Source organism: Paracoccidioides brasiliensis (genome assembly GCF_000150735.1).
Source record: "Paracoccidioides brasiliensis Pb18 unplaced genomic scaffold supercont2.2, whole genome shotgun sequence".
In the NCBI taxonomy this organism is placed as follows: domain Eukaryota; kingdom Fungi; phylum Ascomycota; class Eurotiomycetes; order Onygenales; family Ajellomycetaceae; genus Paracoccidioides; species Paracoccidioides brasiliensis.
Window position 1 is genome coordinate 1,313,150 of NW_011371359.1, and position 13,997 is coordinate 1,327,146.

General features: G+C 46.5%; 3 protein-coding genes across 3 annotated transcripts; 2 read left to right on the forward strand and 1 right to left on the reverse strand.

Moving 5' to 3' along the window:
• Positions 1-462: 462 nt before the first annotated feature.
• Positions 463-3,083, reverse strand: PADG_01607 (uncharacterized protein; the record flags this gene model as incomplete). Its single annotated transcript, XM_010758691.1, has 4 exons — positions 463-563; positions 655-853; positions 906-1,757; positions 1,848-3,083. 4 exons carry the CDS (start codon positions 3,081-3,083, stop codon positions 463-465), a joined length of 2,388 nt encoding a protein of 795 aa, XP_010756993.1.
• Positions 3,084-3,397: 314 nt separating this feature from the next.
• Positions 3,398-3,775, forward strand: PADG_11289 (uncharacterized protein; the record flags this gene model as incomplete). The annotated part of the gene is made up of 1 exon (XM_010759546.1): positions 3,398-3,775. One exon carries the CDS (start codon positions 3,398-3,400, stop codon positions 3,773-3,775), a length of 378 nt encoding a protein of 125 aa, XP_010757848.1.
• Positions 3,776-9,698: 5,923 nt separating this feature from the next.
• PADG_01610 (uncharacterized protein) lies at positions 9,699-11,892 on the forward strand (the record flags this gene model as incomplete). The annotated part of the gene is made up of 7 exons (XM_010758692.1): positions 9,699-10,327; positions 10,489-10,644; positions 10,720-10,794; positions 10,848-10,978; positions 11,039-11,156; positions 11,217-11,495; positions 11,607-11,892. The coding sequence occupies 7 exons, from the start codon at positions 9,699-9,701 to the stop codon at positions 11,890-11,892; spliced, it is 1,674 nt and encodes a 557-aa protein (XP_010756994.1).
• Between the last annotated feature and the right edge of the window lie 2,105 nt (positions 11,893-13,997).

A 13,997-nucleotide genomic window follows, 5' to 3' on the forward strand; every position in this document is an offset into this window, starting at 1 on the left:
ACGTAAAATCGTATAGAATAATTATCAAAAGCAAGGTATATATCACTTCGAAGAACGGATAACATTGAAAACACATAAAACATATAAGAAAAGTAATCTCACAGATAATGAAATAAAATAAAAATAAAATAAAAATATGCTTGACAATATGGAAATAAACAAAACAAACATAGAAACATCTGCAAAATAAAACGAGCGTAAGGTCCTGCCAATCTTTCATGTGGAGCCGTTATAACATAATATGTGTGGTGTGATCGTTGGTCTCGTTGGACGTATATATTTTCTCATGTCAGTCATAGCCAATTGTTTGCTGTTATTCGTAATTATATATTTCACGCTTTGGTTCGGGTCGTCGAATGGTCGAGTGAAGGCCGCGAACATGTAAACAGAAAAAAAAAAATTACATCATCAAATACTTGATCAGAAAAAAAGGGGTGTGGTTAAACAAAAGATACGCGGGTTCTAGTTCGATCGGATAACGAGTCTTGATACAAATTTGTTGGATAAACAATCAAAGTCGTTCCGGTCGAAGGTAGATTTGCTGCGTCCGCGAAGATAGGACTCTGAATAGTATTATGTTTGGTCAGTTTGTGTTTTCGCGAGGTAAAAATAATAAAGGTCCAAACAAAGAAATGGATTGTTTATTAGACTCACCGTATTGAGTAACATGCTGACGAACTTCTGTCATTGTATTACAGACATCGGCGTTTGAGCCAAGGAGGTGGTGGTGCTTGTGGGAATCCCATTCGGTGAACGCGGGCAATTTCTGAGAGATTGCTTGGAAGAGACCGACGATCACTCCAACCGGGGTGGTTTCCATATCGGTGCAGAATTTGTCAACAGCAGCAGCATCCTAAACATTTGTCAGCAAAGGAAACATACAACAAAAGAAATACTTGGCTTACGGGAACACGATAGTGACAATCAAACTGCATCTCCTCCCACACCGCAAGCAAGATAGAGGCGAGGAGGAAAATAGTTGGCCAGTTCTTTAGCTTGTCACCACTGTAAACACTGGAGTAGAGAGCTGATAATTCCTCAAGCACATCCTTTTGCAAGTCGCGCCAAATCGTAGCCAAGCCACACTTTATCTGGAAATTAATCATAACGGGCGCCATGACTTTCCCATTGTATCTTGAAGTTTCATCTTCAACCTTACCAGAAAACTCCTCGAGCTCGCCTAGGCCCTCGACCATCGTAACATGCAGCGTGAGATTGTATGCGAGAATAAGCTTTAGCGCCTTTCGGATGACGGAAAGCTTTGTTCGGAAATAATATCGGAACGCACTCTTGAGCATTTGTGTTAGGAATGGCGTCCCCGTAAAGTAGTCATCTACGAATTTTTCGAAACTACCGTTCCCATCAATGTGTCTGTCAAGGTAATCCGAAAGCATTGCAGGGGTGATTCCTTCCATTCCAGCAGACAGTTTCGCGGTAGCGAGCTCGAAATGGTTAGGGTCCCGCTGCATTGACTCCACCCAATCAATATTGAAACACTGCTCATCGCGAACATAGACTTCGCGAGCGGTTACGGGAAGGATATGGCCGTATCCATGGGTAACGAAGAGCGTTCGCTCGACATCGGAAAAGCCTTTGATGTTGCCCACTGAGAAACCTAGGGTGACGTGACGTTCATAATCGGCCCTCCAGTCCTTCGTGAAGTAGCCGATTTCTTTAATATCGATGCGAGTACAAGGAACTTGCCAAAGCCTGGCGTGCGATGGCTGACATCCTGCACACGGCTCTCCTTTGTCACACTATACACGATGTTAGATGTTTGAAACAAAACTGAAAGAAAGAAAGAAAGGAGGGAAGGGCCTTCTTGGTTATTAATACTATTAACGTACCGTCTTCTTGAGGAACTTGCATCGCAGACATGCCCGCAGTTTACGTATCTCACTGGCCTGTTTCCGCTGGTCAGGCTTAAGCGGACCCTTTCGCTTTCCCACGCGCTTCTCGGTCTCGGGTTTTCCAGATTGAGACTGTTTTCGCACTTTAGTCTCCGAGGTCTTCGCAGCAATGGGACTCTTGCGGGATGGTTTTCTACTTGGTGGAGAAGACGATTTCTGTGACGTTGGAGATCGGGTTGGAGATGAAGCTTCCTTGGCTGGTATGGGCCTTAGGATTGCAACGGGACTCACGGCAACCGGAGAAGATGTATGAGAGCCCTGGTCACATGACAATCTACGATCAATGGCGTTATACTCCGCCTCAAGGTTCGATTCGGAACTTGGCGAATTGATGATCGGGTGCGAAAGATCTGTCGTAAAACTACCAAAGGAATTTCTCGGGTTGTGAGGATCCAAATCGGAATATGACGAGTCAGACAAACTTCTATTATGGAGAGTCTGGTTGGGATTGATAAAAAAGCCTTGTTCATGATAGGGCGAGTCGAGGGAGCGGCGATGTTCGATGGCTGTCCAGCCATTATCGCTGCTTGCGCTGGTTAAAGAGCGCACTTCCAAGAAAGTGTCTGTTGGAGAACTGCTACCAGGGATTCTTTGGGAAGTATAAGGCAATTCTGGCAGTCCATCCATGTTGGGAAATGACACAAGATCCGCGTGAAGGTCGTGGAAGCTGAAGGGCATCAGATCTCCTGGGGACGCGGAGAAAGGCACCTGATAGGAAGCGTCCAGCAGGCTGGAGTCTAATTGGGCCTGGGTAGCACTGGGCATGAGACCGATTGGAGAAGCCTGGAGGGAAATCGTGTAGCTGGAGCTGAACTGGGAAGCAGACGAGGTCTCAGGTTGTGAATACCGGAGGCGGTGGGCCGGTATATTTTGAAACTGCCAGTCGCTGAAAAAATTAGGGTCATGAGCTATGGTGGTAGTGTCGAAGCCGTGACCGCTGGTTTGTAAGGGTGAGATATCTCTACTGCCATCGGAACGGTGGTGATTGTGGTTGTGTTGATGCTGGTGCGGGTGCATCTGCTGCTGCTGGTGATGGTGCTGGTGATGGTGATGGTGGTGCTGCTGAGTCGGTCGATGGTCCACCGTCACGGACCAAGTCTGGGCAGACATGTAACCCCGAGAGTCATAATCGAGGCTGACGATGCCATTGCCAGTCAAATCTACATCTCCCATTGTGGACCGGGTGGTATCAATGATATACGAGGGGTTTGGGAGGGAGTTCTATTGGTAGGAGCTGATGATTACTTATAGAGCTTGCAAGAGTGTAGTGCGGTGAGAGAGTTTATGTCAGTTTGTGATAGGGAAGGAGAGGAGGGGAGGAGAGGAGAAGGAGAGGAGCGGAGAAGAGAGAATAGAAGATGAGAGGATCGAGGACGGAGAGAAAGTGTCCTAGGAGGTGAGGTGTCAGATTGGCGAGGAGCGAGATGCGAGTGGAGAAGGGGATGGTGGGCCACTCACTCCCTGGTTGAGCACAGGGGAGAGCGAAGATGGGATTGGCGTTGGACACGAGGGGCCGTGTGCTTTACTTGACTGTGGGGAGCCAAAGCAGCGGTGAGCCAGCCCGCGCTCTGGTTGGCCCACGCCCCCATGAGCGCCCGCCGGTGCTTGGGCCGTGGCTGCAGCGCCCAGCCCCCAGCCAGCGCTTGCCCGCCTGCCCGCTGCAGTCTTGGGCCCACGCCCCCAACCCCAACCCCCAACCCCCAACCCCAAGTCCCAAGCCCCAGTGCCCCCCCAGCCAGGCCAGCCTGCAGCGTGCATGGCGCCGTGCTCACCTCGTCTACTACCTTACTCGTACCTCCCCCTGTACCTCGTCAGCCAGTTCTCTGCCACACGGTACTTTCCACAACTCTCAACAACCGGTCTGAATCAGCGAGAGTGCTTAGGGACACGCGATCTACCACAAATACCCACGGTCATTTCTGTCGCATAAACGAGGCTGGGTCTGGATGGGGAAAAGGATTGGCCTAGGATTCAGCGGGGCCTCACATACGACTGACTCCTGGGTCCTTGGACCTTGCAACCCGTGCCAATACCATCCTCATTCCATTCGTTGAAGCGCCCCGTAGTGAACTTGCTTCGTTGCTTCGAATACTTTTCCGGATGAGGCTAACTGCCACTCGACAGATTGAGTATTGCCAGCATCGAGCTCGGGTTCATCACAAGATTCATAGTGAATAAACCAGTTCATGGATATCAATATTTATCTTCAACATCGAACGACAACCGTTCTGTGAATAATTGACCTGTCGGTGGAAGTTTTACTTTTTACTTTTATTTTTTGCTTTCACCCTTTCATTATGGGTTTATTTGTGGCATTTTTTTATTGTGGAGATAACTACTATTAGCTACGACTACATCCAAAAACCCTCTTTTCGTGACCAGCCTTAACATTGAAGCGATGCGCAAAACCCAGAAAATCAAACGCTTATAAAAGTGCTTAAAAGGAGCGTTAGTAAACAATAGGCCCTCCGGATTACGTGGATACTCGACCCGAACCCAACTAACAAAGATCACCGGAGGTGATGCCCTAGGTTCGATCAAGGATTGAAATCTAGTGGTTCAAAATCTGCGTTTCATACTATCTTCAACCTTTGTTTGGCTAAGTTACAATGATCATTTCCCCGAAATCTATCGATTTTACTTGCTCCCAGGAAAACAACCATGTCCTCCCAAAACGAGAGAAATAAATGTCTATTAAAACAAGGTCGCCGCTTGGTTGGCCTTGAAACCACACAAGCAGAGCCATCAACCAAAATATTAATAAACGGGGGGCATTTGCTTATCTCACATATCATCTCCTTGTTGCCGTTGACGTCACGTAGAGTGAAGCCATGTATGTAAGCTGGTAGGCGGTGTCGAATATTTAAGAATTATGTTTTGACTTGGCCTAGGAGCTCAGATTTTTTTTATTCCTTGCTCCGAATAACCTTGTTCGTTTCTTTCTCTCCCCAAGCAAATATGAGCGAAATCAGGAAAATCAACCTTTCACCGGGCCAAAAACAATAGACAGATATATATGTTCCCTGTTGAGAAGGGTGACTGCATCGAGTAAGCCTTTGGCAAACGGCTAATAATGGCCCACATTAAAAGTTACCGCATAAAGAAGAACTTTTTAATCGAGTCAGAAAAGAAAGGAGAGACAAAAGGTAGAAAAATAATCATGTCAAAATTAAAAATACAAATCGTCCGAATATTCAGCCACCTTACCTTCGCTAACATAACACCTTTTGCAGAACCAGGCCTTCAGTTCAGAAAGTCGTCATCGCTCTAGGTTGGTAACTCCTTGCATCATCAACCTTGGAAGCCTCCACGAGATGGCACAAGATGAACACGGCTACATCCGACAGCTAAACATGAAGATCTCATCCGCCCAACAAATTATGGGATTGAAGGAATGCCCATCTCTCTCAACCTTGCCCTAGTTAGGTTACTATTACAAGCTTCATACAAATAACACTTGATCAACCCAAAGCAGTTCGCTCACTTAAACACAGTGTCCCACTAGCTTCGGTCAGTGCGCGTGTTTGATCAATGCATTGTCAACAGAACCAGCTATTTAACTGGGATGATCGATCATTTTCCTGCCAACTAAAATAAAAATAAGAAAGCGAAAATGATGACCCAGTCAGACTGACTCTGACTCGTTACACGCTCCTCGGACATACTCTGATTTCCGCTCTATTTTCCCCACTATCTTCCCTTTGGGATATCCTAGCACCATGTTGGGGAGGGAGGGTAACTATGGAGCAACGCAAAAGAGGGGAGGAGGGGGGCTAAAGTAATAAAATAGTTCGCTTGCTTGCTTGCTGATATGCTGGGTCATTAACCATTTCGCCCAGTTTTGAATCGAGGAAGTATTTATTGGGAAAGTAAGTGTATGTATGTATCCTTATCATAATTTCGAAGTCGTTGATGTGGATGGGATGGAGCTGGCTACCTAGGGCTCTGCTGCGAGTCACAGGACTCCTCAAGTTTCCGATGGACGCATATTGAAATCCACCAATGTGGTTTTCTTGTGCTTATATGAGATCAACCGTTATATCATTCAACGCGGGGTTGGAGGTGGGTTGGTGGTGGGGCAGCATAAACGAGATCCGCAATTAAGTGCCAGCGCTAAGGTGGACAGCATTCGCATCTCTCTCTCGCTGCCTGCTGCCCACCTCCCTTCAACCAGAACCTGTCCTTCTACATCGTCAGTGACAGGCGGAGTTGGTAGGAAAACCAAGCTCAACGACTGGTTGACCAGCATCTGTCATCATCATAATCATGCCTTAATGCCATGTGGTGCTTTCCCTTCTGACAAGAAATTAAGGGTGGTCATCCCCAACCGGCGTATGAAACAGAAGTTCCGAATCATGAGCAGCAAAGCATCGTCATCATTCGGTTCCGTTCCCCCAAGTTGACATTCGCTGCTCCGTATACAGGCACAAAATTCGTTTCAACCCTCAGCCACCACAGTTATTTTCCAAGGTCCTGACGAGTATCAGATTATCGATTCGCATTCGCTGCGGGAATATCTTAGTCTGACCTTATCACTTTCCGGCGGTCTTTTTAAACCAAGGCGAAAGGTTAATTAGAGCTTGTGATCTCAAGTGAAGATCACATCTAGCCTATTATCTGTTCTGGACAACTATTGGGTCGGCCAAGTGCCCTTCGTTCTCTTTGGCACTCACTTGTTTTTCTCTTTGATATCTCGGAATATTTCATACTGTGTTTATCTTCTCCCTGCACCTTAGCATGTATTTCCATTCCTGTCAACGAAGAATACATTTATCGGACCTCTCACATGAATGGCTGATGCGAGGTCGAGATACTAGCTCCCAAAGCCCCTTTTTTCTAGGGATGTTGATTGGAACCTTAAAGGGGTTGAGGGACCCTATGCGGCCATATTCACCTTACCAAATGCGTCGTCGCACCTACTGTTCCCCTCCCTTATTTGAAGAAAATATGAACGCATGCATGGACTGCGCCGTTGCCTTTCTTCTTTTTTCTTCCCAGATTTAACTGTTAACCTTTTCGCTCATCCAACCACTTACATTGACGTAAATCTGCGTTGAGTCCCCGTGGACATCCAGACGAGCAGTAATGTCGCCAATGTAGCCAAGCATTCGCATACAAGTCCATCTCAATGTGCAAACGAATTTCTCTTCCAACACATAGCTGCTTCGAAGTTGATTCGGCATGAATCTCATAGAAATGGAAAGCAAAATTTTGTATTTTCAAACACACCGTCCTTTTAACATACATCCTCCCTTTAGGCATATGCCGGGTACATAATGCAGCCAACCAATGAACGCATGAGGCATCGTTTTTCTTTCTTTCTCCTTCTTTTTGGGATGGAGAAGGTGGGTTGCGGTTAACAGGGCGAAGGCTCAGAGCATGCTGCTTGCTGTCAAAATAAGGTTAAATATGCCACCCACGTCAAAAAGCAAAAGGCGGAAATTAATTTGTCGCATTTTTATGCTGGATGGAGGAAGAAGTGTGTATGGAAGGAATGTACGTATGTGCGTTCCCCGGGGTGAGACGGCATAAAGATATATATGCACAGAAGCTGTGAATCTGTATCCATAATGGGAACATATTGTCCTTCACTAGAGGGAGGGTCGATGGCGTTAACAATGAGAAGGAGAAGCTGATTGAGAGAGGTGGAGGACTCCTCTCTTTGTCCGCATTTTCCCCCTGTATTGTAGTTCATTTCCTCTGCTTCGACTATATTATACTCATATCTCAAGGCTCTCCTGGACTATCGGGTTGCGGGGCCGCTCTTCAGGGCCGTCGATCGATCGATTTCACAGACACAAAGCTAGAACTGGAAACGGCAGGATGAGGTAGCTTGGCCTTTCCTTTAATTTCTGCACAATTGCTCCTTAATCGCAGGATATTTCTGAAAGCTTCACGCTTTGACGCCTTATCTCTCATTATTTTCCTGCGAGATATAGATACAAACGGGCACAGGAAATGTCGAATAGCTATGCGTATCTAGCTATGAGGTCATTAGAAGCGGTCAGCAACGCTCCTGTTTTGCTTCAGCATGCCATCCATCGTCTTTGGGGAGATTAAAATATAGCAAAAGAAGCTTTTGTGGTTTTATCTGAGACTTTGAATGACCCACTCTGTTGCACGATTGCAGCATCGAAGCATTGATTTAGTCTTTCTTTCTTTCTTTCTCTTCAGACAGGGTTCCAACATTATGGATGGCCAGCCCTACCATAACGGTGGCGGGACTCAAGTCCATCTTGTGTCCGCGAAGTTTTGCATCCAAAGATGGTATGGCAAGATTGTTCGCCTCTACATCCACCGTGTTAGATGACACCGCTTCTCGAACCTTGATAAGCGGAATTGCAAGGACGAACCTACGGTGACCCGCCCTCCGTCATCTTTACAGTTCCGTTGTCAATTTGGATATGTTTTCGTTAGAAGTGGACGGGTAGGGGCTGGAAGCTGACTTTGAAAATAGAAGGCTAGGAAGTGATTTCTATCCGCAATATGGCGTGTCACGGCATAACATGGTATAGAAATCGCTCACATATGTTGGCTCTATGAAAGCTGTCATTGGATCAAATGCTGGGAGGTCTGTTGTCGATATTCCCTTATCATGAATACCCTTGCTCTCACGGAACCAGTGTGTCTATTCAAAGTGCGTTGCCATGCTAGTTAGCCATTCAAAAGGTCCGTGACACCAACGGTTTGAGGACGTTATCGAAAGACATTTACAGCCTTCGTATGGCTTTCGATAGCATTATCCTCCTGAAAGAGTGGAAAGATCTCTTAGATCTGCCAAAAGACTATCCAAATCCATACCACCGTGGTCGCGTAAACACACGTTGTCAGACACTAATGTACGTTTCTCATGTATTACACATCCGTTACTTTTAAGTAGCTCCGCATTCTTTCCCTCTGCGCTTTTTTCGCAGGTCCAATTTATTTGCGGTATCAATCCGTTTAACGGTGTTTCTGAGCATGCAGTACTTTTACAGCATGATGCGTATCATCGATCAAATTCAGGTATCGAGCGCGTGGAATGATATGGCGGCTCTCCCTATGCGTCGTGTCCTGACATGAATCCGTAGAGATGACATTCGCAGTGCTGTCGTCGTGGTATTGGGCTCCAGTATTTGATAAAATACGAAACAATAGCTGTTCTCATGCAACCCCAGCCGTCAGATGAATTCAAGGCTGCTTCTGGTTATGAAGGACACAACAGCTGCCACATGCCATGCTAAATTTCTCCGATGTATTTTGGGGTCTGGAGGATTGATAGTTTCATGTCTCAAAATAACTGGGCTTTAGGCGGAGGATGGGCCCCTGCCAGGAGGATATGATCATTTTGAAGAATAGATCTCTTCTACGGAATTTATCAAAGAGAAAAACATGAGGGATGAAAGCAAAGAGCTGAGCCGCAACATGGGTTTGACTGGTTGCTGTTATATCCGTGAGAAAGCTAAAACGATGAATAAATAAGAAATTGAAATATCTCCAAGAAAGGTTCTAGAAAATTGGGCTATGAATTTCATAGAGATTTAGCATAAAATCCAATCTTACAGTGTTTCTCAAAGGCTATTGTGCTCAGAACAATACTTGTAGTCCGTTGTTGGTAGTAAATTTCTTCATTGGGTGGACCATAAGACGTCAACTAAACAATGGCAAAAACATTGTTCTTCATGATAAGCGAATTAACCAACCAACAATACAAGTAGTCAATATAATCACAACGAAAGAGCGTATATTGACACGTACCGAGCTGTGTAAAAGGGATTACACCAAAGCTTGAATGCTCACAAGAGTATTATGATCAGAAGAAAATATCAGCGCAGAGTCCGCATTCTTATCACCAAAACCGCTAGCAAAGAATCCACCCCAAGAACATCCTCAACCACTCGCAAAGTGCACAGCAGTGTTGTCAACACTCCTGGCGACTTAGAACAGCAGCATGAACATAAGCAACGACGGCTAAAAGCAGAACTTCCTCTTCTCTCTTCATCTGCTGTTGGGGAACCTTCATCCGTCTCTTCATCAACTCCCCCGCATTCAATCCGTCAGCAGAGAGGCAAGGGGAAAAAAACGATGACCGCTTCACAGAGCCGGAATGCTCAGTATCCAAAGAGTATCCCAGACATATTCACACAGCTACCCCCAATCCGCGATTCGCTGGTCACAGAGACTTCCAGAGCGCAAGATGCTACCGTTGACCAATGTCTCCCGTTCCTAATGGGGATGGCCAGTTCCCAGAATGATTCGTTCAATCAGTTCGGAGTGCCAAGGCTGGATCGGGATGCCCATATTTCCTTTTTATATGATTCATTGGAGTCTTATCCAGACCGATTTGTTGGACTTGATTCAAATCGGCCTTGGATGGTTTACTGGGCATTGGCGGGATTGCATATGTTGGGGGAAGATGTCACTAAGTTCCGGCAGCGGTAGGTTTGGGCTTCTTATTCTCCCCCCCCTTTACTTTCTTTTGATTTGCTATGGAGCGTGCATGTGGTTTACGATAATTGCATATTATTATGGATATGTAGATTTATTTACATATCGTCTGTTGTTACCATTTAGCTAATTCCTCTTTCTGAACTTTCAGTGTCATAGCTACTGCTGCTCCTATGCAAAATGCTTCGGGAGGGTTTGGGGGGGGCCACGGACAGTTGTCGCACTGTGCATCTTCATACGCGATTATTCTTTCTCTGGCCCTCGTCGGTGGAGAGGATGCATTCAAACTAGTCAATCGGAGAGCAATGTAAGGTCCCTTTACGATTTTGCATCCTTCTTGTGTCTTTATTCCCGTTATCCGAAATGCTGAAGTGATAAATAGGTGGCAATGGCTCGGGAAATTGAAGCAACCCGATGGAGGCTTTCAGGTAACCCTTGGGGGTGAGGAGGACGTACGGTAGGATCCCTGGACCATGTCCTATATCAAGTGATTGTTTTACTAATGGACAGCAGAGGTGCATATTGCGCAATGGTCATGATTGCTTTACTGGGCCTTCCGCTCCAACTCCCTCTTGATTCGCCTGCTAGGCAAGCTGGTTTTGACACTTTCCTAAGTGGGCTGCCGGAATATCTGTCGAGGTGTAAGAAACAAATGACATGTGGCATCGTCTGGGAGGATCGCTGATCGTTATGATGTATAGGCCAAACCTTCGAAGGAGGGATTTCTGGAAGCCCGGGAACAGAAGCCCATGGCGCATACGCGTTTTGTGCTCTGGCATGTTTATGCATCCTTGGTGCGCCCAAGGAGATGATGAACAAGTGCGTGAATAGAGTAAGTAGTGTTGTCTAACCTGGTACTGGAGCTAACCATGTCCCTAGATATATGGATCTCCCACTATTGATCTCATGGCTCTCAGCTAGACAGTGCGCCCCTGAAGGCGGGTTTGCTGGAAGGACCAACAAACTAGTTGATGGTTGCTACAGTCACTGGGTCGGAGGCTGCTGGCCATTGGTCCATGCCGCTATAAATGGCATCCAGTCGGGACCCACCCCGCCGCACTCGAGATATGGTACTCTTTTTCATCGCGAAGGGCTGACCAGATATATCCTAAATTGTTGTCAAGGACCTCATGGAGGGCTACGAGATAAACCTGGCAAGTGAGTGGATTTTCCCGCTCGTAGTGCATGTACATCTTCCGCTTATGTGCGGGGGGTGGATTGGGGGTGATGATGGAATAATGGTTGTTGACCTGACTCCTTTCTCTTTAGACACCCGGATTCTTACCACACCTGTTATATATTAGCTGGCTTAAGCACTGTCCAGCATGATCACTTCATTACGGGAGCTGCTTCGGTCGCCACCGCCAATAATCCCTTCCCCTCGGCATTTTCCTGGTCTCATGCACCTGTAACCCCCTCAGTGGAGCAAGATCAATGGGCCATTGTTTTCGATGAGGAGGATCGTCTGGAAGCCGTCCATCCCTTATTCGTCATCCCGCATCGTGCTGCGAAGAATATGCGAGAATGGTGTGAGAAGAACCCGGTCCAAATTTGAACATAAATCCGTATTTGCAGGGAGGGCGTTATAGTGTTTCGGACATCGGACTGGGACTATGAAAGGCGAACCACTTACACCCTTCATATATTGGGTGTGGATGAAAAATTGGAATGTTTTTCTTGTACAGTTATTACCTAGCTTTATAGTGTGGACAATGGCAAACAAAGCAAAACAAGACGAGCCATCTTCTCAGTTTGACATAACTCATTGTTACCTACCTGTATACCTAGGTAGATATTCATCCACGCCGACTGGAAGAAGGGAGATCAGATGAATGGCCCCTCAAGTAAGTTGTGTCTTGGCGCCTCCTGGTTTTCTCAACTGCCAGCCTCGTCGCTCGGTGTTGTTGCACACCAAACAACGTTGACGACACACGGGGAAACAGTGTTACATCTCAAAGAAATGGGTCCTAAGCTAAATCCACTTTCTATATTTCATCTCGTGTCACAGATTTGTTGCGTCTGCAAGCATCTGTTAGCGAACTCTGCCCTGTCGCTCGAGATGCTGAGTCGGTTCGTCCTGGTTTCCCCAGGTCGTGATGCAAGAAGGAGAAAGCGAGCAACTTGGTGACTGAGTGGGACAGGACAAAAGTTAATTGAATTGAATTCTTCACGTTGCATTGTTGACCCAGATGGATTTCGCTTCCTGCAGCTTCGGGAAGCATGTCTACACAGCGAATCACCTCTTGCAGGAGGAAAGAAGTCGGGTTGGGATTACGGAGAGTCACCAGGATCACCCTGCTTCTTCTTTAGTTAACACCTTGTTTTATGCTCCTTTGAAAACACCAAAACTGCTATTAGCAGAATGATTTCAAGAAGCTTCCCAGAGCAAGAATTTGTCTTGCAGAGTGTTTATACAGAGTTCAATGCTCGAGAGCTGCCTACGCGGGGCGATATACGACGCTACTGATTGGTGATTAGCTCTTGTCTCAGGCGCATACGTGCATACGTTAGTTCTGTCTGGGTATGTGACTCCACAACGGATTCAACGTCTTTTTTGTTGAACAATTACTTACATACCCAGGAACCCAAGTAGTAAACGACTTTTGCACACAGATCCTCAGCCATAATTTCCCTGTAGGCTGTGATTCTAACAATTTTCAGGGTCCCTCTGTGAGCAATAAATTTTTGTTGAGAGCAGCAAATCCATGCTGGATCCTCGTGCCCCTATGCATCGACCATTTCTGGAACATGTTGCAGCCGTTTTCCCCAATGGCGGAGGAGACCAGCGACTGCCAACTCATCATTGCATCAGAATGCCTGTCACTAGTCGAACAACAACGCACAAGCAGCGCCAGTTCCCTTCCAAGGTTGCCTCAAAGAAACTCCTTTGGTTCCGTTCCGTATCGGATATCGCACCGAACGCAAACGTCTTTATTGTCCCCTCAATTCCGGTAGGATTGGGTATTTGCTGCCACTCAATTCAGCTCTCGGATCAATGCTCTTTCTTTTCTTGCCTTTCTTTCCTTTTGGTGCGGACAAATCCCATGATGACCTGGAACGTTGGTCAATCCTGACGTCTGTCTTCGGCATGGTTCCCCGACTCTAGCGGAGGAGGGGCAGGGAAAAGGACCAAACAGGGGAGAGGAGCAACGTAATAAACTGCAGGTTGTGGGGCAACCTGCTAAGACAAAAGGCAACTATTTCTTTGTGCAGGCAACAAAAATATCCTGCGTTTTCGCTCCAAGGGTTCAACTTCAGCGCGTTTTGCGCAACGCGAATCCAACCATTAGCAGTATAAATTGCATTAGCGGAGGTTGGTTGACAATGTTCCAGGACACTTGACGGATGGTGATTTCACTCCCGCTCTGCGGGGTCTGTACCCTCTCTGCTTGTCCCTTTATGAACGATACACCACGTAAGACCAAATATTGCGCGCACAAACTGACATCTTCTCTGCAGCTCTTGTGGGCCTAGGGTTCAGGTGTTCAAGCGTCCTGTCTGAGCTTGATGAGCTAATCCTCATCGCTTAGATCGACGGCGAATTAAATCTCTTATAGGCTCGACAATGAAGTTCTCGATCTTGTCGTTTGCCTTCACTGGCAAAAAGGCATGCCAACACATCAAAGCAAGAAAATTCAAAAGTCAGAGAGAAAGGATAAT